General features: G+C 39.1%; 1 protein-coding gene across 1 annotated transcript in view; it reads right to left on the bottom strand.

The window, feature by feature from the left end:
* Window positions 1-4,100: 4,100 nt before the first annotated feature.
* SMS (spermine synthase) overlaps window positions 4,101-25,754 on the bottom strand; it is a gene marked incomplete at its 3' end in the record, with an annotated part of 53,053 nt that continues 31,399 nt past the window's right edge. Inside the window, exons 6-11 of the mRNA XM_082005140.1 lie at window positions 23,868-24,016; window positions 22,869-22,964; window positions 21,728-21,842; window positions 21,070-21,149; window positions 7,250-7,365; window positions 4,101-4,143 (exon numbers count right to left, since the gene is read on the bottom strand). Of these exons, the coding sequence (XP_081861266.1) occupies window positions 4,101-4,143; window positions 7,250-7,365; window positions 21,070-21,149; window positions 21,728-21,842; window positions 22,869-22,964; window positions 23,868-24,016 (599 nt within the window). The remainder of the gene's footprint in view (window positions 4,144-7,249; window positions 7,366-21,069; window positions 21,150-21,727; window positions 21,843-22,868; window positions 22,965-23,867; window positions 24,017-25,754) is intronic.

Genomic DNA, 25,754 nt, shown 5'->3' on the forward strand with positions numbered 1-25,754 from the left:
TCTACTTTCTCCATTTCTACCTCTGAAGCTCAAGTTCACTAGAACGTATGAGCACTGTATGAACTTCACTTCTCACATCCTTCCACCACTCCTATTCCACATTTCTAACTCGTTGCTTCCTAAAGCATCCCGCATTTCAAAAAGGCAATTCTGTGTTGCTCAATGCTATTATTAATCACTCCTGCACTCTCTTCCTTTGCTAGTTTTCTCACTTGCTCCTTCAGCATCTCCTTTAATGATTCCATCTACTCTTTTTTTCTGTAGGCAAAGTCTGTCAACCTCCTCCTCCTATCCCTCAGGCAACATCATCTGCAGTCTCCTATTCCTAAATTAATTTAATTTATTTAATAATATATTAATAGTAATAATATTTAATAACTCTTCTCACTTGTCCCCTCATCTTGTTCCTTCCAGCAAGCTGTCAATACCTCAAACTCTAAACACTGAAAATAAAAACCAAGATACCTAACTTCCTGTCATGCATGTAGGCACTCTGAAATTACTTTTTATCCTACCCTCAAAGTCTGTATGTGAGACTTGTTTTTCCCCTTAAAAAGTTTTACCTTCCTCTTCTTTTTCCCAACTACCAAGCCATTTGCTACCACTGTACCTTAGACAGATGCAAATACTTCTTTCCAGTTAGCTGGAATTTATGTAATTATCTCTATCTCTTTTAGAAGTCACATTCTTCTTTTGTTCTCTGACATTGTTAATCTTTCTGAATGGCACCCCAGGGTAACTACTTCAATGTGCCCATCCTGTTCATGCCCTTCTCCCTGCTTCTCAAAACTTCTGTGCCAAAGCTTGCATCATTCTTAATGTCTCAGTTATTTCTCCTAAGCCTATCTTTTCTCTACGCCACGCAATGAGTCACACTGCCACCCAAAGCCAACTTGCCACTTCAGCAGAAAAATTAAAACTTACACTTAACAGACCTCCAAAGAATTCACATCTACAGCACTCTACAGAAAATTAACCCCTTCTAGGCAAAGATCACTGAAGCCTCAAGTGATCTTCCCCATCGCAAATATCAATGCGCTGTTCCATACTACAGAGTATCTTATCTGAGCATATATTATATGAAAAACAACTGAATTTATTAATCTGAGAAAGACAGAAAAGATAGCCAACAAAACAACCATTAAGTACCTTTACGTTTAAGTGACAAGGAAAAAACAGGTACCACGGTAAGCATCATACCCATCAACTCTGTCATTTTAACACTGAATCCACAATGTTTTTAACAATTTGAATACACAAGTAATAATAGCGTACCTTTATTTTAACAGGTGCATTGCACTGATGCAGTAGATACAACACCAGCACTCTTCTCTTTGCACAAACTACTATGAATCAAGTTTTTAAATACTTAAATCACATTTCTAGGTGGAAGCAGCATTTAGTGCAAAGAATAATTAAGAAAACCCTAATGTTAACCATATCTTGGGAACTGTTTGCATACATAATGCAGCAATCATAGCTATTTCCCAACTGGCCTTAAACATGGAAAACTCACCAGCTATAGCAGTTTGCATTTGAAAATTCTAACACAAAGAGACTTGTTTTTGTTTAAAAAAAAATCTACACTACAGCAACAAATAAATAAAGACTGACAGCATGTATATATTTGCTCAGAATCAATTCAGCAACTTGAAAAAATATAAAGGTAATGTTCAGTGTTTACTGAATTGCTTTATACTGCATCTATCACTTTAAAAAACATACATTAAAAAAAAGTTAAAGGAAAAAAAAATTCTGCCAATTCTATACTGTATCAGTTGAAAAGGAAAGATTTGCAAGCACTGCTGCCTCTCATCTATTAATATGTAATTCATGTCCCCTGGTCATTCCAGGAACCAATTAGAGAACATCCCAGCACATGCAACATCTCTGTGCTCTGGCAGCCTTGTGCAGTGATGTTAAAGGCAAGTGCTAGCCTTGGTACAGCAAGCCAGCGAGCATATTAAGTCATCTTCCAGTTCACAAGTTTCTTCGCTAAAAAACAACTACCCCCACTTGTTGTAACCAATTTCTACATCTATCAAACTCACTCAGGAACACCTACACTGTTAAGCCCCATCCCAGTGAATCCCTGTGTGCTTAATTGCACCTACATGAGTAATCACGCTAGGAATCAATGGGAATATTCATGCTTGCACAGTTAAGGATACACATATCTGCATTCACTTGCAGCTATACAATATACCAATTGCAGTCCTGTATCATAAATGAAGGGTCACTACCAAGTCACAGGAAATAATATCAAGGTATTTTCTGGGATATGTACGACAGAATTAAAACACTCAGGGAAATGCAAGACACTTTACTCCTGTTTAGAGGGAGGCTCTGCTCTTCAGAAGTGTTTAGGGATGCACAAGCTGTACGCCATGGAAGAACTGCGCCCCATGTATAGTAAAGAATTAACATTAACTGCAATCATTTAAAACAAGACTGAAGAATACTTCTATTGGCTCTCCAAACTGAAAGCATTTTAACAGCACAACTGTACAGTACAAACACAATTATACACCAAATGAAGAGCAAATTTTTGCAAGTTTTCCAGTATCACTCTAGAATTCTACGTAGGCTACTCAGATTTCAAGAACCGTTATATATGTGGGACACAGTAAAATTCTTATTTATGTATGATTTAAGAATACAGATCTTAGGAGTGCTTTCTTGTTTATTTTCACTAACAGTTTCTTGGCCGGGGGGGCTGAAATCAACTCCCTCCAATAAAACTAAGAAAATGTTGATTCTAGGTGTTGAAGGAAAAAACATTATGGTTAAGGATTAATGTGTTTAGGGAAATAGTCCACTTTTAATTCTATCTTGGAAATGTACATAAATGCACAGAATGTTATATTCTTCCTACCTCCTTTCAAGTGGGATCTTTTAAACATTGAAAGCAAAGTTTTAGTCAATACATAGCACATTCTTACAAAAATATAATTTTTTAGGCAACATGAAAAACAGTTAAAGAAAAATGTTTTATCTTTCAGAACACAACTACAATGCAACCTATCTTCCACTAAATTTTTACACTGCAAGTGAATCTACTAAACAAGAGCCCCGTACAACATGGTCACTCTGCAGCGATACAACCAGGACTTACCCTACTGAAGTATACATATTTGCCTCAAAACATTCCATACTGGTGCACATTAATCTAGATCACACCCACATTTCTTTGCGCTCTAAAGCAACCTTTCCTTCTTCCAGAACCTAGTACTTCCCATAAGGTTGAGGAGTGTATGCCCACAAGAACCTCATTACGCTCAGTGGTGTACTGCGGTGGGATGGAAAACCAGCTTTAATTTTCATGCTGATAAGAGTTCAAAGTGTGTCTATAACCAACTGTTAAATCCATATCAAAGTCCAAATAATCAATGTGGCAGCTAAAGAATTCCATGGGGTTAGAGGTCAAAGATTCTTCTCCTGCAGAAGAGATTACAGCAATGATGAATGAAACTAGAGTAAATAAACAAAATTTAAGTCTTGCTTTTTTCTCTTTGTAATGAAAGATTTGGAGTACACTTTCAGAAGATTTTTTTTTCTCCCTTTTTTTTCTTTTTAATTTTAGTTATGCCCTTTTCTATATGGAAGCACTGTGGTGTTCATTTAAAAAAAAAAAAATCAAACAAAAACCCCTCCATCCCTAAAAAGCACCATAGATAAAAAAATCTGGTGGAAAAACAAAAAAACCCAAAATAAACTCCATCGACCACCCTTCTGGGATGAAATGCTAAAGATGTCTTTTTTAATCAATCAGTTTGTGAAGATCTACAAAAAAAATAAAAAGGATCACATTCTAAAGGTTCAGTGCATTCAGCAGCTATATAGTTTTGCTGCTTATTCATCTTTAAGTTGACTTTCAAAAATAACATCCTAGCTCATCAAAATATACATTTTCCATTTGCTTTTAAATTAAAATAATAATAAAAAACATTTAAAGAATTCACAATCAATAGCATGACTAAGTTTCAGGATCATCTACAGGGTATAATTTAAAGGTTCAAGATGCCAATATGCAGCACGTGGCAGGCCTATATGCTCCATGCAGCATGTACATTTAGGATAAACTCAAATAATCTTGATGTTCAGATGTTGGTTTGTTTCTTCCAAATAGTGTAGAACACCCATCTGAAGAAAAAAAGCAGTTAAGGGAAAAAGAAAAAGCAAAGTTTGTAGTACACAGTTAACATGGAAGTAGTTCTTTTCACTTATATTTCGATTCTGAAAACTTCTGGTACCTTATCAAGATGGAGTAGGTAATAATCTCAAAAGTGAAGTCTCCCTGGATCCTCTTTTTGACTCAGCAGTTCAAAAGAGCATCCCTTTTCCACTGAAACTAAGATCCTTTGTAAACTCATGTTTTGTAATTCCTGCTGCACATTTTCAGCATTTGTTTGCATTGCAACCATGGAACAAACTACAGAAGTACTTTGAGAAGAGTGATCAGAACCTTCAATCAGGAGTTCACCAAGTTGGGATCCCTCTTGCTCATCTTCTCAATTGTAAAGTAGCAAGCTTGAATGGGAAAGAAACATCCAGCTACTTAATTTATGAATTCCTAATGCAGACACAATCAGATACAAAATTAACACTGAGATGTTCGTAGCTGAACACCAGGTGCCCAGGTACCTTCCTGGGCAAAGATTTAAATGTCTCCTGCCTCTTAAAAGCCTCAACAAGGGTTCTGTTGAACCCTCACTTAAAAGATGCATCTAAATTTTGCCTAGGCTTTTCTCTAAGTGCTTCTGCAAGTGTTTGCCTTAGGTACCTAAAGTTCTGCTTTCTGAAAAGTGTTTATGTCGTCCAGACTGAGCTAGAAGCAAATACAGAGCAACTGGCAGCTGTGTTAAGTGCTCTTTTTGCTGCCTCTTTGTGGAGAGATGGACTCAGCTTCATCAGAGTCATACAGAAGCTATGCTTACACCACAGTTCTCTGGGGTACTCCTGGCAGGACAGACAACTGACCCTCAAAAGCTCTCTTGCCATGCTCAGCACATGAGAGAGGTCAGCGCTACGTAATTCGACCTGCTTCTGGAGAAGGAGATGGGAGGATGGGACAAGAACATCACCTTTTTTAGAGCTACAGCAACAGCTGCAGAGTAAGGCATGGATTTCTAGGACTTGTAACTTAGTAAAACCACATAAAGATATATGCTCTTCTTTTTACACAGTAAGGTCACACAGGCTCCAGATGGGAGCCCCCATGTTCACCATAAAGTCCTGGTGGAAACCTCAGAGACACATATGCTTTCCTTAAAATAGAAAGCTGGCTTTTATGTCAACAGCTACTTGAATTTCAGATGATCTCCACAGCAACATTGGTAAACACCAGAATTTCAAGTAATAATTACATGCAATAACAATTCTTGAAGTAGGCAAAACAAGTAACAATAAAAAATGATAAGCCAGCTTAGTACTTTGGCTGCATTCAGGTACCCACACTGGTAACTTTTGGTCAAATTACAAACATTAACATTTGCATAAGTGAAAAGACTTGTTCAATGGCTCAAGAGAGTTCAGGCACTTAAAATGGATGTCACATTTTTCAGAAAGAAATAAAAGCCTAATTTTTGATTACTTGTCACAGTTCTACTGTAAACGATCACATCTCTCAAGTCATCTGTCAAACAGCATTTAGGTATAACCCTCCATTCAGATACATACTCCTACTTGGAAATCCTTTAAGTTTCAAGAAAGGTGATAACCTGTACCTGAAATGCAGGTAAAGGGCGATCAGAAGTCCAAGGCCAAATGAAAAGTTAGAGTACGTACTTTGGGCTAATCTGGAGAGATCAAGATGACTTCTCCTTTAACATTCCTGTACCTATACCATTATATTATTGTTAATTCATTCAGAAGAAGCAAGCCAATAAAGCCTGCCCCATTTCTCCAAGAACTGTTTGCTTTCAAGCTCTGTTATACCTATCTAATGGCCAGTTTTAGTAAATTTCTTCCTGAAAATATTTCATATCTGTTAGCTTACTAGAAACATTTAAATGGATTTTTCAAAGGAACAAAGTAGCATTTCCTACTCAATTAATTTAGAAACATTTTTCATACTTCCAAATAAACAATGCAATAAATATTTAGAAGACTTTCTGAGGATGCATACTTCAAATCACACAAATGTTGCATTAAGGCCTGGCAGTTGTAAAATTTCCCTGAAATTGCAAGCTACAAGAGCAGATACTTTCATATATCTTTCACGCTTTCTTTTTTGTCTTGAAAATGTTAATACTGACTGGAGAGCTGACAATAATGAGAAAGAGGAGCTTGGTACAGTCAGTATGGAGTCTAGAACAGCAGGCATTAAACAGTATCAAGATTAGAGACAGAGAAGGGAGGCAAAATGAACACACAGAACAGAAGAAAGGCTGCAGCAGAGTTTCACATGCTGAACGTATTATGAATAAGCAGATCCTGGAAAGATCTCTCCTGTCAAGACAGGGACAGCCACAGCAGGCATTACCCTGCAGAGACATTTCCTGGGAGATCACAAAAAAGCCATAAACACTCAAGGCAAACACAGCCAGCAGAACCACCCTATAGCCGATCAAAACGCCCCTCTAGAGCCAATGGCTTGAAGCTGAAACTTCTAGCTCCTTGTATAACTTGCTTGCCACCCACAAAATAAAGAAATTCTGAAGGATTGTTTTTAGGAATGGAGTGTTGCAGAGAAATGTGTAAACTGCTCCACTTCAAATTTTTTTTTTCAGTAACACTCACAAGAAATGATTGTTAGGAACTACTTCCCCCCCCACCCCCCCTTAAAAATCCAGTCTAAGCTTTAAATATTCTCTGACAGATTCTTGAACATAAAGATCTGGATCATGCTAATCTGTATGAAGTTAAGTTTGGTTTTTTAATGAAAGAAAAAAAAAAGAGAAGATACAGCCTTGCCAGAACTCCCAGGCAGCATTACCCTCATCATACAGTTTATCCTACATCACATAAACAATACACTTGGAAACACTCAAAAACATTAACAAAAACATAGCCTGATCTTGAAAGGTGCTGATGATTTCACCAACTGTGAATTTATGGCATCTTTAAAAAAATAATTCCTGCAATTATCCTCAAAGTAAAACTGCAGTACTTCATTTACTATGAAAAAACATTTATAGTGTTAAAATTAGAACTGCCTTCTTGCACTTGAGTTCATTTACCTCCAAGCAATCGAGGCTTGCTTGATTTATTAATACACACTCTCCACTCTTTTTCAGTCTAAGGATACAATTCCATGTAGGAGGGAACACACACAGTTTCTTTTGAAAACTCCACAGGACAATAAAGCCTGCTAAGCTGTTCTTCATACAGAGTCAAGGCATCGGTCAGATTGATACAGTTTCCCTGAAGAAAAAAAGAAGAGTCCCAGTTACAATCAAACAAATAAGCACAACTGCAGATGAATATATACATTTTGACATTAATGTAAGGCTCCCACATACTTCAGAACCAGATACATGCTGTTCTTAATATTTAATATTTACAAGACAAATACTGAACAGCTTGTCTTCATTCTGCCTACAGCAAACAACAATTTGTATCCTTTCAAGAAAGGGTAAGTATGGGGGGATTATATATCTTCTCATTAGCAGAAGCAACCATTGCATCAGGGCTTCCAGTTAAAACAGACCACCATGTGTTGTTTACCTATAACATATACTCAATAACCATTTCTTTATGATTGCTTAACTGTATCAGTAAACAGTATTACAACATCCAGATTTTCTCAGTTATTAAAACATTGCAAGACCTAGGCAATGTTAAAATCAACTATAAAAACCCCTATAACCTATTCATTTTAAACAGATTCTTCCACAAAGCAATATGACAAAATAAATCAGACTATAAAGAAGTTCTGTGGCTGCAGGCTACACTGTCTTGAGTTTCTGTGTATCATGCTTTGAAAAAGGAAGTGATTCCTATACTTTTTTTCTTGGATCCATGTCTTATCTAAGAATGAGTAGTATCCTTTCCTGAACAAAATAAAAGTCGATGCTTAGATGATTTTTCTCTTAACAGTGCAACTATGAAATCTCAGAGACACTGAATTCAGAGTATTCCTTCCCAAACAAATATTAACCAAAAAAAAAAAAATCATTATTGGAATACAAACACATCTCAAGGATTATATATGGTAAGGAATTTAAAAACAAACCAACCAACCAAAAAACACCAAAACCCCACCACAAAACACCCCCCATGAACTCCTAGTTGCAAGCACAACCTTGTCCAAAGCTGAGTATTAACACGCAGAAGTTACTGCAAAATATACCGGTGGTGCCCATATAGAGAAGGCTCTCATTAGAAAAGTGACTATCCATACCCATAATGGGTTTGAACGTTTAGTTATGACAGTGACCCCACAGAACACCAGACTGAACAAAAACTACGCAAAGCAATAATAAGTCAGTAGTGCAAATTTAATTTAAAAAAAAACTGCTTGTCAAGTTTCTTGCCTTTCTTGCCTACGCAACTGAGTAGACTAGCTGATACTTTATGACTTAAATACAATGACCTTAAGAAAAGTGTGACAAATACAAGTTATTTGGACACTAATTTAAAATGGAGCAAAGTTGAATATAGTCACCACTGCATGGTTTACAAATTACTCAGCTTTTGTTTTCCAAGTGTGAGATGATGAATAAAGACCCACCAAACATGAACTTACTGTTGCTGTGGCACAGCACAGACACAAGACATTCTGCGATTCTGGTCAAGGGCGAGAAGGTCCTTGGCACACTGACAGACAGGTTAATTGATCTGTGGTCTTCCACCTCCACCATTTTCATGAGGAACCTTCAGCTCAACCTATAGGCCCCAAACATGATGCCCCACCATGCTGCACACTATATACATGAACAGCAAGTTATATGATGCTGCTGAATCTACCCTTACCACACAGCATGTGCATATCTGATCTTATGTGGGGCAGAATGAAGCATCTTCAGGAGATGTGTGTCCCCATCCTTCCCTAGTGGTTGTGTTTACTAGTTTATAGTGTAAATGCCTTTTAGCTTGACCTAGCGCAAAGCCTACTTACTTCAGTTTCTACTGATTAGAAATCAGAAAAAGTATTAACTAGCATTTTTCCAGAGTTACTTTCAACATAAAAATCCTCAGGTTTCTCACACATTTTACCATTTCTAGTGGAGGAACATTTATCATGGAAGACCAAAAAAAGACAACAAAAAAGGGTTAATGAATACATGGTTCCTAGTAACCTAGCATACAAGCCAAAGTCCCACAATATGATGACAAGAGACCAGAGGCAGAAAACTTTGCTAGTTATCTCAGATCACAAGAACATTAATCTCGATGATACAAGGATATGTATTAGACAGAAAAAGGCCTAGTTAAATAAAAAAAAAAAGGCAAGAAACAGTCATTTCCTAATAAAGCCAGCTTCTTGGTTTCTAGATGACTCTTCCTGTTCGTGACTGGACAGGCCAAAAGCCTTCCAGCATAAGCACTTCTGAGCACAGTACTGCTTTTGATCTTTAAAAGCCTTGAACTTTGCAAGAAAGAGACATGAACAAGAAAGCCTAAAACAATAAACCCCACCTATGGAACGGCAGTATCTTCCCTCTGTCCTGAATGATTTCTGGAAATGTTTGCGCACGCATGCATGCACATAATCTTGGGTTTTTTTCAATTACTGAATGAGGTATCTTGTCCCTTCCTTCCCTTAGGTAATGTGTAACTCGCATCTGACTGTGAAAGAATGCAGATAGTTCAACTAAGAAAAAAAGAGAGCACGCTAATTAAAATCTATAGCTCTCCTACAGTCACAGCTTATTCAGTATCTTAAGACCTTTAATTTTAAATGACGGTCAGGTTCTTTAGGACCCCAGGAACAAAGGATGTGCAGAACACTTATAAAATGTCTGCACTATCGGTTTCACATGTGTGCATGTTGCTCTGCTAACAAATTGTGAAGCTTTTAACTCCAAGAGAACGGTCTTTAAGAAAGCTGCATTTTACTGTTTAACTTCTGCTTCTTCATGCTCCCAGACTTTTTAAAATGGCCTTAAAATAATTAAGTGCACACAGATCCAACTGAAAGTTAATTTTCACAAAGCAAGAAACTAAGATGAGTTTGACCAACAAATACTACCTGTGCTCTTAAAAACAACATACAACAGGCAGAGGCCAAAACAAGCAGAGATCTTATTTGAAATCAGTATGTCTGAACAGCTCCATCTACATTGTTTTTTCCATGTAATGAGATAACTAGAAACAAAGTGTATAATGCACATTCTCACTTTGGTTTTTAAACTATTTTTTCTACTTCTTTTTATTGGTAGGATTTTTTTCGAAATCTATTTAAAACATTTATATTTCCAGAGGAACTGAAAAAAGAGTTCATCCTACTCCTCTTCCTCTGAAATATTTGCATCATGCTCAAGTTTTCACAAGTGGAAAAGAAAACCTCAACTTAAAAGATCCTATACACAGCATCTTTTAAAAAAATCATATTCTTGAAACCTCTTTTTCAAAAGAGCTTGCATAAAACATGTGTTTGGTTATGATTTTGATCATATTGCATGAACAAATGTGTATCTGGTTATTTGGTAAAGGAAGATGGTATGCTTTACATAGAGTATATCATATTTGCATATCAAAAACCAGAAGAGGTTTGTAAAAAGGTAAGAGATGAACATTGAGCACAACTGCACAAAGCAAACAATGAACAGACTACTGTAGTACTTGTTTAGTAACCTGTTATTATCCAGGGGACTGTAGCAGTTACTTGGTTCAGCCACCCTTTACCAAACATGTAATTTTGTTTCAACATCAGGATGAATGCAAACGAAAACTAAAAACCAACCTGTGTGTGTAATTGAAGTCATAAATAGAAAACACTGCTAGGTAATTTAATGGAGCATACCACTATTATGGCAGAAGTTTAATAGGATACACAATGAGATAAAAGTATCAACAGTTTCCCAGCCTGTCACTTCAGTGTTTCATCTTTTCTCCCTTCTCCAGCAACAGACAAATCACTGCAGACAGCGTGAAAACAAATTACAGGAACAATGAAACATGCCAATAAGCAATTTTTACTTTTCAAACCCACAATTTCCGAATCGAGATCTTAACTAAAGGTTCAGACATCCCACCTGGCTGTTCTATAACTTCTTCTGGAGACATACCACAGGCTTTTATAATTCTGCACAGTTACAATTTTTCTGTAATTGTTTGGCTTTACTCCACAAAAAGCTAAGAACTCAAAAAATCAAATCTACACATCTTAGATGAATTTATTTCAATAAAGAGAAAATTTTTTGAAAAATCACTAATATTAACACCTTTCTGTAAGAAGTGACCAGTTTTATTAACTAAGACTATAGTGTTGATAACTGTGTCAATCACATTTAGATGTTCTTGTATCACTAAAATGACACAGGGAACCAAGCCCAGAATGCACCACAGTAAACGGTCTAATAACCTGTGCTCATTTTAACTCCCCTGCCTAATGAAAATAGTTATGTGGTAGAGCAATAACTTTTTTGTTCTTAACAGCCACCATATACTCCAACAATAATTAATATTGAACAGTGTTTAATAAGATTTAAAGCTGGTGACTCACCAATTATACTTTTTTCTCCCACACTGTTCAGTCAATTTCCAACATATAAAAAACCCTACCAAACTCCTCTGCCTGCCTCCCCTTACTTAATCTTTGTTCCACGTCAAACAATTTGACAGCTAAGAAATGGGGGAATGCTTAAAGATTTTCTTCTCCTTAACGTGCATCTCTGACACAAAAGTATTTGAGGTAGTTTTAAACTTTGAGGTTAACTGACCTGTCTGTATAAGACCGTGTTTAAGATTGACGATTCCTGAATTGTTTCACAGCCTTTGCATTCTGAGTCTGCTCAGTGCTTGCACACACTTCAACAGCTCATGCCTGTCTCCCAACACCAGTTCTTCTGGGCTTTCTGTGGTACCATGGGTTTAGTTTCCAGGTTTCTACAGCACAATGCTCAACGATTTAAATAATATAGTTCTGGGCAGACAATAAAAAAACATTTCTTAAAATAAGTAGTAAAAAAGAATTTGTTTAAATTAATCCTGTAAGTTCTAGTTAACTTTGCTCACCTATGAAGGAAGGGTAAATGTCCATCAACTAGTTATAGGCTGAATTTAGGCCACTATGCCTCCTCCAACCTTAGAAAGTAAACTAGTGACTTGAAAGCAGATGGAAGGGTCCCTTTCCATACTTGCCCATTTCTTACACACGTCATTCTTGCACCTCTCACCCTACATGTCGCTGCTACTGGAGTTCTTTGTCTGTGATGGTATACTAGAGAAGTTTAATTTTTATTTTTAATTTAACATGGTTTTCTATTTTATTTTTTAGTGAGAAGTCCAGGAACATGGCCAAGGTTTTTTTCCTTTCTCTCTTCAGACTAAGACACAAGGAGATACATAGAGCACTGAAAGACCTATCATCAAAGCCGGGTTTGAGTTTTGGGTGACAGGGATAGCTTTCAAGGAGATAATGGAGGCAAACCTGACTGAAGATATCTCCACTGACCAAACGATCAACTAATTTAAAACTGAACTCTCAGTAACACAAGGAAATTAAATGTCTGTTACATAAAGACTCCCAAACTGCCAAGAAATCACACAGACTCACATAGAGACATGCATCCGTTCTTTCACATCGCAATGAAGGAGAACCCTGCTCCCTCTTTGGAAGCACTAATTAGAAAACCCACACAGCAGCCAAAAATAGGAGTGTAACTACGGAGCAACATCACGGTGGTCTGGACATTGAGAGGGCAGGGCCACGCTGTATTAGAGAGTGGCCAGGAAGCGACAGCTTGGTGAAGGTCTGCACGTGCGTGTGGGAGACATCTGATCCCTTGCACCAGTGGTTACTGCTGTTTATTGAAACGCAAACCTGTGAAGGGTCTGAAACTGCTTCTATCCTGTCTGGGTTGGATGACCCAGACAAGGCAGGAGCAAATTCCTGTTCAGAGGTATTTTTAAAGGTTCCACTTCATAAACAGGCTGAAAATGATAGCTTGCTCAACCTCAAAGGATTAGATCAGCAGAGCAAAAACTTAGCACAGAAAAACGCATTTTCATAGCTACACATAACCCACTGACATACAGAGACAACCTTACAAACAGTCTTTGCATCTTGCAGAGTGTAGTTTCACAGCTGTAGGGACAATCCTCACATGCCACATGGAAGGTGCAGGATGATGATGGTTCAGAAAAAAAACCCCAGAAACCCATCATACTACTATCTACAAGTACACATATTCCACTGAAGTTGAAAAAAAAAAAAAAAAATCACTTGGGCAATCTAAAAATCATACTGGCTTTTAGAAGGTCCAATACCATAAAAACACTCAATGATTTCAGAAACAAGTCACTGGGAAGGTCCATTAGAGGTGAGACTGGACCTTGGGATACGCCAAGTTCTTACATCCTCACTGACTCTCCAATTCTTTCCCCTGTGATGGCTGGGAGCCTGCACCTGTGACTGGCTCCCCTTGGAGAGGGCAACACTGAGCATCTCACAGACCTGGACCCATATTACATCACTAAACACCTCAAAGCACCAGCTTCAGAAGGAGAAGGAAGAACAGAAATACAGCAAGCCATATGATTCTTAAGCATCACGAGTAGCGGGATTATGTTCAACAATAAGTTTTCCCAATAAGTTTCAAGTCTTAAACATACAGACAGGGCTGCAAGTTCTGCAGGCTAAGGGCCCTGAAGATCACCTCTCTTTGTCCAGGTCCTACATAGGCTGCAAGACTCTCAATATGGACGATGCGGCTAAAAAAGCAAGGACATGAGAAGCAAGGCCACTATTCATACAAGTTCTTGTTCTCACTGTGATTACTATTTGCAGATACGTAAAGGAAGTATGGATGCATTCCCCACCAATACACTTAAGCACAGACTTACAGCAGCAGAGAATGAGATCCATAAACTGCCCTTTCTATCTTTCCAGAGCTGAAACATGCAAAGAGTCCCTCCTTCATCCTAAAATTGGACACATATGTTCTTGCATCCCCTAGGAACACGAATAAATAGTCTGAAAAGCCTTTCACAGGCAGCATCTCTCTATAAATGTTAATAAACTGCTAGGCAATATTAGTGATCAGTCTCCACCTAGTGGTGAGAGGATATTCTGCAGCAACATTTGGAGACTGTTTTGAGGATCACCATGGCATCTGGAGGGAACAACCAGAAGAGTAGAATGCCAAAAAAAGAGATATTTTTGATAATGTTAAATGATAAATATCTAGAAAAAAGTAGCTTTTATCTAATTTCTATCAGCATGCATAATATACTCCTGTATTTCATAGCTTATTACGAAACCTATGAAAACACTAATCATGACTTGCTCAGAAGCATCTAGCCAAAATCCCCCACCGAAACCCACCACACCTCCATGTTTAAGTCTCACTTCTCTGTTGTACAGTTACTGAGTTTGACTTTTGCCAAAGGTTTAAAAAGAAAAAAAGTCTCCTCTTAGTCTTCTCTATACTACATAACTTCTTGTTATGTTATATAACTGTTGCTTTCAGAGCTCAGATCTGACACACTCTTGAAATTACTAGAATGGCCCTCACGATTTTTAGCTGGCTTTGCATCAGAACTTTTCATTGCCTGGAGCTTCTGGCAAGATCTCAAGCAAAGTGAGGCACACAGGTCTGAGAAAGAAAGCCGTGCATGGTGTGGCATACTTGAGTAAACCATTATCATTACCAAAACTCAAAGTAATTTATGACCTTTAAATGCTGTAGTACATACTAGAAGTATGAATGTCTGAGGCAGTGAGGAAGACTACTGACAAGTACAAATACTATTTTAACTGTACAAAAACATGTCTGATTTATGTTCATGAGGTGAGCTGCAGACAGAAATCATCCCACAAGAAAATGTGATTTCAGAATAATGTGTTAACAGATCAGTCAGTGAAACTTAACTTTTTGCTCTCAGCTTGACATTACTGCAGTTCTATCTACACCAGGATTAATTGCTTTTATTAAGCATTCCCAGGAAGAGTTTTGTTTTTGAAGAAAATTGAGGAAATGCATATAAACACTGAACAGGCAACTGCAAACTGTTGGTCTAGGAACACTTCTCAACTCCTGGGTCAGGGTGCATGCCCCATTCTTAATGCACTTTGGTCTTCATTGAAATAAAGGATATGAGTCAAAGGAAACCATATCTTCTCAAAATGTTTCTTTTGTTGGTAATGCACATACCATCCTAAAAATACACTATCTACGTTAAGGCCTGCAAGATCTAAGCAAAATCAAATTGGCCTGCCAATATTCTTTTGGAAACCCATCAACTGTGCAGCACCAGACAAGACTCATGGCCAGTTACAGCAATGGCACCATCCATTTTGTCATCTCCTGCAGATGAAAAAGAGAAGGCATCATGCCATCTGCACAATGCAATTATGTAAAAACCAGATGTTTCTGTGCACTGAAGCTGTGATGAACTCAGATCCTAAGTCAATTAATCAAAAACACCATTATGTAACTAGTAGGATATTAGGAGCTTTTTTCTAGTTAATGCACATGAAATTATTAAGCATGAACAACTAAGAGATAGGAAAAAAATTCTGAAAGTTCAGAGCTATATCAGTGCCACAACAAAAGTCTCAACTCTCAATTAGGCTACTAACAGTAAACAGAACTCTACAGGAAAGTATCTTGCGGAAACAATCTGGGAGGCTCCTGGAGTGTGCGGAGGATAACTTCCTGACACAGCTGGTGAGTGAGCCCACCAGGGGAGGTGCCTTGCTGGACCTGCTGTTTACAAACAGAGAAGGACTGGTGAGAGATGTGGTGGTCGGAGGCCGTCTTGGGCTTAGCGACCATGACATGATAGAATTCTCAGTTGTGAGCGAAGTAAGGAGAGGGGTCAGCAAAACTGCTACCATGGACTTCCGGAGGGCAGACTTTGGCCTGTTCAGGTCACTGGTTGAGAGAGTCCCTTGGGAGACAGTCCTGAAGGACAAAGGGGTCCAGGAAGGCTGGACAGCCTTCAAGAAAGAAATCTCAAAGGCACAGGAGCAAGCGGTCCCCATGTGCCGCAAGAAGAGGGGAAGGTGACCGGCCTGGCTGAACAGGGAGATTTTGCTGGGACTCAGGGAAAAGAGGAGAGTTTATCATCTCTGGAAGAAGGGGCACGCAACTCACGAAGAGTACAAGGATCTCGTTAGGTCAAGCAGGGACAAAATTAGAAAGGCAAAAGCCCAGCTAGAGCTCAGTCTGGCCACAGTCGTAAAGGATAATAAAAAATGTTTTTACAAATATATTAACAACAAAAAGAGAGGCAAGGAGAATCTCCATCCCCTACTGGATATGTCAGGGAACATTGTCTTCAAGGATGAGGACAAGGCTAAGGTACTTAATGCCTTCTTTGCCTCAGTCTTTAAGAGCCAGTCCAGGTATCCGCAGGGTATTCAGCCCCCTGAGCTGGAAGATGGGGATGGAGAGCACAATAAACTCCTCATAATCCAGGAGGAAGCAGTTAAGGACATGTTAAACCACCTGGACACCCACAAGTCTATGGGGCCTGATGGGATCCACACGAGAGTACTGAGAGAGCTGGCGAAGGAGCTTGCCAAGCCACTCTCCATCATTTATCAGCAGTCCTGGTTAACAGGGGAGGTCCCAGAAGACTGGAGGCTTGCCAATGTGACGCCCGTCTACAAGAAAGGCCGGAAGGAGGATCCTGGGAACTACAGGCCTGTCAGCCTGACCACTGTACCAGGGAAGATCATGGAGCTGTTGGTCTTGAGAGTGCTCAGAGGGCATCTGCAGGTCAACGAAGGGATCAGGCCCAGCCAGCATGGGTTCCTGAAAGGCAGGTCCTGCCTGACCAACCTGATCTCCTTCTATGACCAGGTGACCCACCTAGTGCATGAGGGAAAAGCTGTGGATGTTGTCTACCTGGACTTTAGTAAAGCCTTTGACAGTGTCTCCCACAGCATTCTAAAGGAGAAACTGGCGGCTCGTGGCTTAGACAGGTTTACTCTTCACTGAGTGGGGAACTGGCTGGACGGCCGAGCCCAGAGAGTTGTGGTGAACGGCGTTAAATGCGGCTGGCGGCCGGTCACAAGCGGTGTTCCCCAGGGCTCGGTTCTGGGGCCAGTCTTGTTCAATATCTTTATAGATGATCTAGATGAGGGAATCGAGTGCTCCCTCAGTAAGATTGCAGATGACACCAAGCTGGGTGGGAGTGTTGATCTGCTGGAGGGTAGGAGGGCTCTGCAGAGGGATCTGGACAGGCTGGATCGATGGGTGGAGGTCACCTGTATGAGGTTGAATAAGGCCAAGTGCAGGGTCCTGCACTTTGGCCACAACAACCCCATGCAATGCTACAGGCTTGGGGAGGAGTGGCTGGAGAGCTGCCCAGCAGAAAGGGACCTGGGGGTGCTGGTTGACAGCCGGCTGAACATGAGCCAGCAGTGTGCCCAGGTGACCAAGAAGGCCTACAGCGTCCTGGCCTGTGTCAGAAATAGCGTGGCCAGCAGGAGTAGGGAAGTGATCGTGCCCCTGTATTCGGCACTGCTGAGACTGCACCTTGAATCCTGTGTTCAGTTTTGGGCCCCTCACTACAAGAAGGACGTTGAGTTGCTGGAGCGTGTCCAGAGAAGGGCAACGAAGCTGGTGAGGGGTCTGGAGCACAAGTCTTCTGAGGAGCGGCTGAGGGAACTGGGGTTGTTTAGCCTAGAGAAGAGGAGGCTGAGGGGAGACCTTATCACTCTCTACAACTACCTGAAAGGAGGTTGTGGCGATGAGGGCGCTGGTCTCTTCTCCCAAGTAGCCAATGATAGGACAAGAGGAAATGGCCTCAAGTTGCGCCAGGGGAGGTTTAGATTGGATATTAGGAAAAATTTCTTCACCGAGAGGGTGGTCAGGCATTGGAACAGGCTGCACAGGGAGGCGGTGGAGTCGCCATCTCTGGAAGTGTTCAAAAAACGACGTGGCGCTGCAAGACATGGTTTAGGGAACATGGTGGCGCTGGATTAATGGTTGGACTTGATGATCTTGAAAGTCCTTTCCAACCTAGTGATTCTGTGATTCTGTGAAGTAGAAGAGGTTAAGTAGCAGCCTAAGGTGCATCACTCTCTTCTTTTGGCACTGCACAGCCTGCCATTATTATTTGTATTGCTTCCATGTTATCAACCTAATAGGGATATTCTGGAAATAAGAGCTATTGCTAACTATTTTAAAGACAGTTTTCCAGCCAATGCTTCTGGACTCTAGAGCGCTGCAGTTAGACAGCTCTAGACCCTGCCTGCTGACAGCAGTCCTGAACAACACTTGTAGAGGTTTGCTCCTAGTAATAACAGAAAGGTGTAGCTTGCTGTCTACTGTAAAACACCTCAAAAAAATCAATTCATGCGCTGAAGAGAACATTTTCCAAAACTTGCACAGAGCTCAATAAAGAGGTGATTAGAGTTTCCATTTATTTTTCCTAGCAGCGACATTTAGAGAGTCAGGCAGCAATATAGGATGTGAAAGGTTGGCATTCTGTGAACAGAATACCACTTTTGGGTAAAGTATTTCTTGAGCATTGAAATAAGTGACATGCTAACAAGATGCACAAGGTAACCCCTGCAAGCAGAACTATCAGAGGACAAGCTACAAACTACAGAGGACAGAAGGTTCGAATGTTAATACGACATAATGCCAAGGTAGAAGAAGCAACTATAGCTACTGGCCAGTAGCCAACAGCACAATGACCCTTTTGCAGCATCTCTCCTATGAGATGTTTCCTCATCATAGCAAAGGTCAGGCTCTAACAAGTAGGTGGACATTCCCCGAGTTGCTTTTCTTGATGATTTTAACATATTTTATGTTTTAGAGAACTAAAATGCACCTCCAGAAAGTAGGGGGGGGGGGCAGGCCACACAAAGTCCTGGATTTAAAAAACACAACTGCCTAAAAACGCATGTGATTCCTTCAGCAAGTACAGCCGGCTACCTAAGATAAGCATCCTGGAAGTAAACAGTTGGAACAAAAGTAACTTAGATTTCCAACATTAATACTCAGAGCTAAAAAACCCTGGCATTTAACAGCTAACGTATCAGAGCATTCAAAATCATTTATGAGTTCTGAATGTGTGACTAACCTCAGCTACCGAAGTCAGTAGTGGTCATGTTTGAACTTCTCATTTTGTATCAGGCCCAACTGGGAAGAGGCTCCAAGGACCATCAAATGGGCTGAGTATTGTATCAGTAGATATATCAAAAGCTCCAACAGCCATTTGCCCTAATATTAATTTTCCTTTTTTCAACACCCACAGGAAGACTAAGTTGCCAAAGTACACTGCTTCTATACTCCAGCCTTTTTACTGGCTACCAGTTAGCCACAAGTCCAAATTAAAGCCAAATTTAATAGTTTCTTTCCCATCCTGCCATGTCCCACCTTGTTGCTTTGGGACTGTGAAACTGATATCGCACAGTTTCACAATGGCATAAACCCGCCAGGGTCGGTTCAGTACTGCTGTCCTTTCGTCCTGTGCAAGCAGAGGTGCTGGAGAGTCGAGTTACCTCCTCCCATCCGGACAGGACAGGCAGCAGGGCTGCACCAGTCTCAACCTCTATTGGTTTCAGCTGACAGAAGAACTCCCCTGTACCCTGGCTGCAGCACAGCCATCACTCCAGCCGTCAGCACAAGCTTCTTCCCAGAGTCCTTCTGCAAAGTCTGACAGACACCTATCAACAGACATACATTTACATACGTTCTAATGAAGTCATCTAGTCTCATCGTGTATGTTGCAAGTATGACAACTGCAACACAAATGCTTGCTCTGACCAAAAGATGTAATGTCCTTTCAATATCAAAGTCTGTCATAAATATTTCCACTACTAGCAGAATAGAAAAGCCATTAAGATTTACAATGTGATACAACCATATTAGTCATCTCTTATGTTTCAAGATAATTTGTTTTGCCCATAAAACCACAGTATTTTAAAACAAAGCAGCACATCAAAGTTGCCAAAAACCTCATTCTACGAGTTTTGCATTTCTTTATAAACCTGTCCAATTTTACAGTAAACCAGCTCCTTTACACACCTCAGAAACTCTATGGTGGTAAGAATACAGTTCAAACGCATAACTTTAGCTAGGTTATTTCAGAACTTAACAAGTTTATTTCAAAATGCTGTACTTGGATGCTCCACACATCAGAAGACTCGTTAAGGTATGGGCATGACAAATACAACTTCAGAGACTTATACTTCACTCAGCTGTCTGCTGGGTCTTGCCAGGTTTTTGTACAATTGCACACAGCTTTGTGGCTTTCCAAATTCAGGTTTACATACAGAAAGTATCTTCAGATGAAAGCTATACCATAATTATATTACCCATGAGGTGCCTATATTGTAGCAAGTATATAAATCTTCATTTTTTTAAATAGTGTTGCATTAAAAACTTCATACACAAGGACAAAATCTTATTTATGACTACATAAACTACTTCACAAAATGCCAAGCATTGTAACAAACATATTCAAATGTTCACAATCCATTTTGCAAAAGCCAAACCAGTGACTTGGCATTAGGAGTGGGTAGAAAGCAAAAAGAGTACTCTCAAATGACTAATTTTCTCATCCTATTGCACGTATGTCAAATTCTTACACTTTTATGGATGACAAATATTCATGTCTTACACTCTACAACTGGAGATATTAGCTTAAAAACCATGTACATGTTTATAAAGTACATCTGTTCTGCTTTTCCAAGAATTGCTTGCAGCTAAAATATTCTGTAGTATGCCTAGCTGATACTTGAGATTATGGTTTTGAATTCAAAAGATACCACATATTCAGCTGAAACAATGAAAAAAGTCAAGTCAGTTAGCAAAGCCCAAATTTCATGCAGAAATCCCTAATGAGTCATTAAGAGGAAAAAACCAGCTTGCTAGTAGATGTTTAGTTACTTGGTTTGGTTTTGTGTCCTCCCCCCCCGCCCCTTTTTTTTTAAACCTGAAAAATGCACATTGCAATACATATACAGCAATACATTTTTACATCCAGATATCATACCTGTGTGAAGTATTTTCCATCTTGTTTCAGGACTTTCATGGAGAGGTCAAGAATTAACCGCAGAAATTCCCATGTGGAATCTGCGTATAGAGTATGATTTAAAAACAGAACAGCACATTACTGGTTTGTTCACTATTACGTATTCAAGACTTGCAACATATTTACTGTTTAAAAAGTAGCTATCTTATACCTTAAAAAAAAACAAAAAGCAAAACAAAACAAAAAAACCCACAACAACAAACCAAAAAGAAATAACAGTAAAAAAACCCACACAAGCCATACACAATGGCAATAATGGTGGAAGTACCTCTATTTTTCTTCACAGTAATTTTCCAGATGTTTCTAAGAAATTATAGAGTGGGGAAAAATTTACTGGAGTGTCAACTCCCCAAATACTTTCTCAAGAATTACATGAGTTCATAATATTCTGGAATAAAAGCACAGTTTAAAAAAGTCCTAGGAACTTGCTCATTTTTTCTAACACTCAAGAAAAATTCTGAAAGAACAGATGTGCTGCTACCATTCTTTGCCTCTTGGATTGCTATTAAAAAGGCAAGAGGCAAAGTATATTTGTTGCAAACTGCCAACTATTATGCAGCGGAAGGGCAGAAACGTGGAAAATCCTCAGAAGTTTAGGAAAATAAATTAGAAGATTAACCTTCTTCTGGCGATGTGGAGATTGGAACAGCTGTCAGATCATTAATTACATAATCAAACATCCTTCCTTCTTTGGCATACCTCTTCAGTACGGGAATACAGTCTTCAATCAGAACCTGTAAGAATGAAATACTGTAGCTAGTCCTCAAATACCCTAAAACTGACCAGGTAAAAGGAACAAATGCAGATTCACAGGAATCAAGAGGAGGTGAAAAGTGCAAAGCTAAATATGCACTTAATTTTAGGATCCATTTTCAACTTTTTACAACTGTTACTATTTTTTTATATGATGTAGGAAGTACAACAATGACAACATAGGCACTACAGGACTGAATTTCCCAGCTCTGTCACTGATTGCTGGGTGACCACTGTTCTACTTACCAAATGGTAACAACAGTTAGCAGTCCCCCAACATACAAGTAAAATAACATATTTGTATGAAGGGCCACTGACTCGTGCAAAGTAGCATGTGACTTTCTTGTTAATTTTTTACATGCTTTTTTTAGCTCACGCCTGGAAACTAGTTTCTGTGAGAGCCTTAAGGAGTAGTAATGAAAACACAAAGAAAAGATTTCCAGTGAAGATATGAAGTAGCACAGGCATAATCTGACAGGTCAGATGCAGCACATAAAGACCTTAACTGCAGGGATTTCTCCCCCCCCAGTTTTTAATATACTAGCAGTGTAGTGGTAAGAGATTTTGCCTGCAAATTAATTTCCAAATGTGTATTACAAATTCAGATATTCTCAACAGTACAGGACAACTAACTTAATACATGTTTCTTGAATCGTTTCATCAGTTTAAGGAACTATGTTTAACAGTGCATTCTTACTGCCATTCCTCTTTATTTGTAAGACATGGCAATAAACATTCTCCTATTTCACAATCCTTAAAAGCTATATATATTTATAAAAGAGTCTGAAAATGGAGAGTTAAAATATTTTGACGCTAATGTGTATTTCCAACACAAATCCCACTGCCAGCTACTAAAATTTAGAATTGCCTTAAAAAAAGGAAAAGATCCTTCCCGAATTAAGAAAAATCAGAAGACTTTTCCCCACAACTTTGTCACAGCAGTCTTCCATACTAGGTGTAACTGTATTGGAAATATTACTTCTAATGAAAGAAAAACAAAAAGTTACCTGATAGCACTCTCCTTTCAGATTGTCTAAGACATCTCCACATGTTTTACGCATGTATTTTTTACACCCGTCGATCACCATTTGGTCAATGTTTGAAGTTGGTTAAGGCATTCTACACTCCAGAAATAATACAGGTAACAGTTTCTATTTCTTCAGAAAGAAATTCTCAAAAAGGTGACATTCACAAATGATTACACAGATATTGCAATAGCCAACCTTATGTATTCACCTCCATGTTTAGGAAATGCTTTTTTTTTTTTTAAACCAGTATTTCTGGTACCTCAGGTTTCCATTACTGTCTAAGTTTGAAAGGTGAACCATTGGATGGTGTATTTAAAAACCCCATAAAGCTAAACTAGGTTACAACTTTAACCTACATTTGTATTCTCTGTAGTTTCTAGTAAGGGGATCCCAAAACCTAGGATGATCAACATTTCATATGGCTTACATACATTTACATTACAAACTATTCAAACTACGTAATGCTAAAAACTTGGATTTTTATCTGTATTTTTAAGAACGAGCAAGAGGTGGTCATTCTGCCACCAACCCAATTGACCAAGTCATGACATTCCTATTAATTAAACTTTTCTGCTTCTAGTGATTTTTTTTTTTTTTAAATAGCTTTCTTTAGAAAAGCAGAAGAACCCAAGAAGGCAGAACTCAGCCCAAACCACAGACTTGACAGACCTGTCGTCTGACATCAGGGAAGATATCAGTCTGATGACAGAAATATTCTTTTCCAGTTCTATGTAAATTGCTACTCAAGAGTTACAGTATGGATTGGGAACTCGAAAGCACGTGCTACATAACGATGCACAAATACATAGTCACTGGATGTCTCTAAGCTGACAAAAAGAAATTTAATTTCAGACCCTATCTCCTCATGCAAATCAGAACCTGATAATTTATTGTGCTCAGTGCTATGACATCACCAGAAAACACAGTCTGAAAAATGTTGAAACAAATTACCAGTCATTTGTGAAAGGATATCTCTACCATAGTAACCATCTTTGGCTTCAGTTTGACTATCTCATATAGTATACCTCCATCACCACCTCCTAGGATTAACACTTCTTTCCCAGTGTAGTCTTCCCTTCCGCTGCCCATTATGGCTTGAGTATATGCCAGGTCACTCTCTGCCAGATCTGAATGGAAGGAAGAAAGAGTTGGACAGAAAAATTACATCTTTAATTCTTGTCATTAATTGGTATCAATTTGGTATTAATCCAAAGGTGATTAAATACAAAGCAAGAGCTCCTACAGCAACAACCTAGCTCCCAGAGACAGCCCAGGTAACAGAGGCTGGTGATTTACCAAAGCTAATGAGGTCCTCCTCAGAATGCCACAGAGGATTTCTCTAGTTCTCACTGCAAACCCAGCAATGGCTATCTCAGCATTAGGAAGTACTGCATGCTAAGAGAAACAAAGTAGAGCAAAACAGTCAGTACTTAGGACTTGGTGTCCACACTTGATAGTTCAGTAGGTTTTCACCTCAGACTAGTGCTGCAAGAGACAAAACAGGAGATTCTGAAAGCACATTCTGGACCCCAACTAAAAAGAGACCTAGATGCACCCCAGTGGATGCCTACAGAGAAGCGTAATTAACACTGTTAACACTTAACTGCTGAAGGGCCCTGAAACATGTCTTCTGTTGACTTGTTTACCATTAGCTTCAAAGCAGGCAATAACATTCTAGCTCTGAGAATAAGAGATCTGAGCTACAAGGGCAAAACTGCGCAGCAGCACATCATGGTGTATCCTATCATTCTGCCTGGCAATCAACACTTGGCTTATAAATGCACAATATGAAAATGACACTAAACAGTATTTTAAAATCCCATGGAAGGTAAATAAGTAATGGCATACTTCCCTTTCTATGAGGCACATTGTGACAACATTCAAATAACATCTCATCTCCTTACAAAACTCTTACAAAAATTTCTAGCCAGAAGTATTGAATACCTAATTTGGTGATTTCAAATACAATTCTAACTGAATTAGAAAATTCCTTGCTAATGAATTCAGTAACAACACTTTTCAGCTGCCATCTGCACAGAAGTCCCCCTGACAGTTGCAGAAAGCTAACTGAATGGTTAGAGGTATTTCTGGTGATTTCAAAAAGCTATAGTCAAATTTCTGAATTACTCTGCCATTAGACTGAAATTACGTATCCCATCCCTAGACAGCAAAATCCCTCATTTACCTCAGTCAGTACTTTTCAATAAGTACTGAGAGATTTTATGAAGCATACTCCTTGATGACTAGAATTTCTAGCAAACAGCATTCTGATCCAGCTTAAAAGAACAGTAGCCCATCTTCTCCCAAGTTCACTTTCAAAACCACAAAGATCAGCAGGCACAGAGTATCACATGTAAAGATACTCCTACAAAGGTTAGGTCACTCTTCTGATTAACTTGGAGTTCAACTGAGCAGTTTGAAGAAGACAGAGTAAAAAGATGTTCACCAACAAAGCAGCTAAATGGGTTAAGATACAGCTCTCCTGTATCTCACCAAGCAGGTAATTCCATTAGAGAATCAAGGGAGCAGCAGGATTATATACACACACATACACACACCAGGTCCTACTTCTTCATATTTCTTCAGAAATATAGCCTCACTGTGTTTTGAAGACCGATAAAGTAGCTTATTTTACTCTCAAAGAGAAGCCCTCGAGAGGTTGGACTTGCAACAAACAGGTAACAGCTCATATGAAAGAAAGGAGTAGAGTAAGCTCTGCTAGAGAACAGACCAACTTCTATTCTGCTGTGCCACCTTCCACAGCAAAGATGACAACTTTGGAAAAAGAAGAAAACTTTTTTTGTACTCTAGATTTTACACTGACCAGCCTTTCTGATTAAAATACTTTATATACAGAACAGATAG

The sequence above is a fragment of the Phaethon aethereus genome (assembly GCF_964289735.1).
Source record: "Phaethon aethereus genome assembly, chromosome: 1".
Classification (NCBI taxonomy): domain Eukaryota; kingdom Metazoa; phylum Chordata; class Aves; order Phaethontiformes; family Phaethontidae; genus Phaethon; species Phaethon aethereus.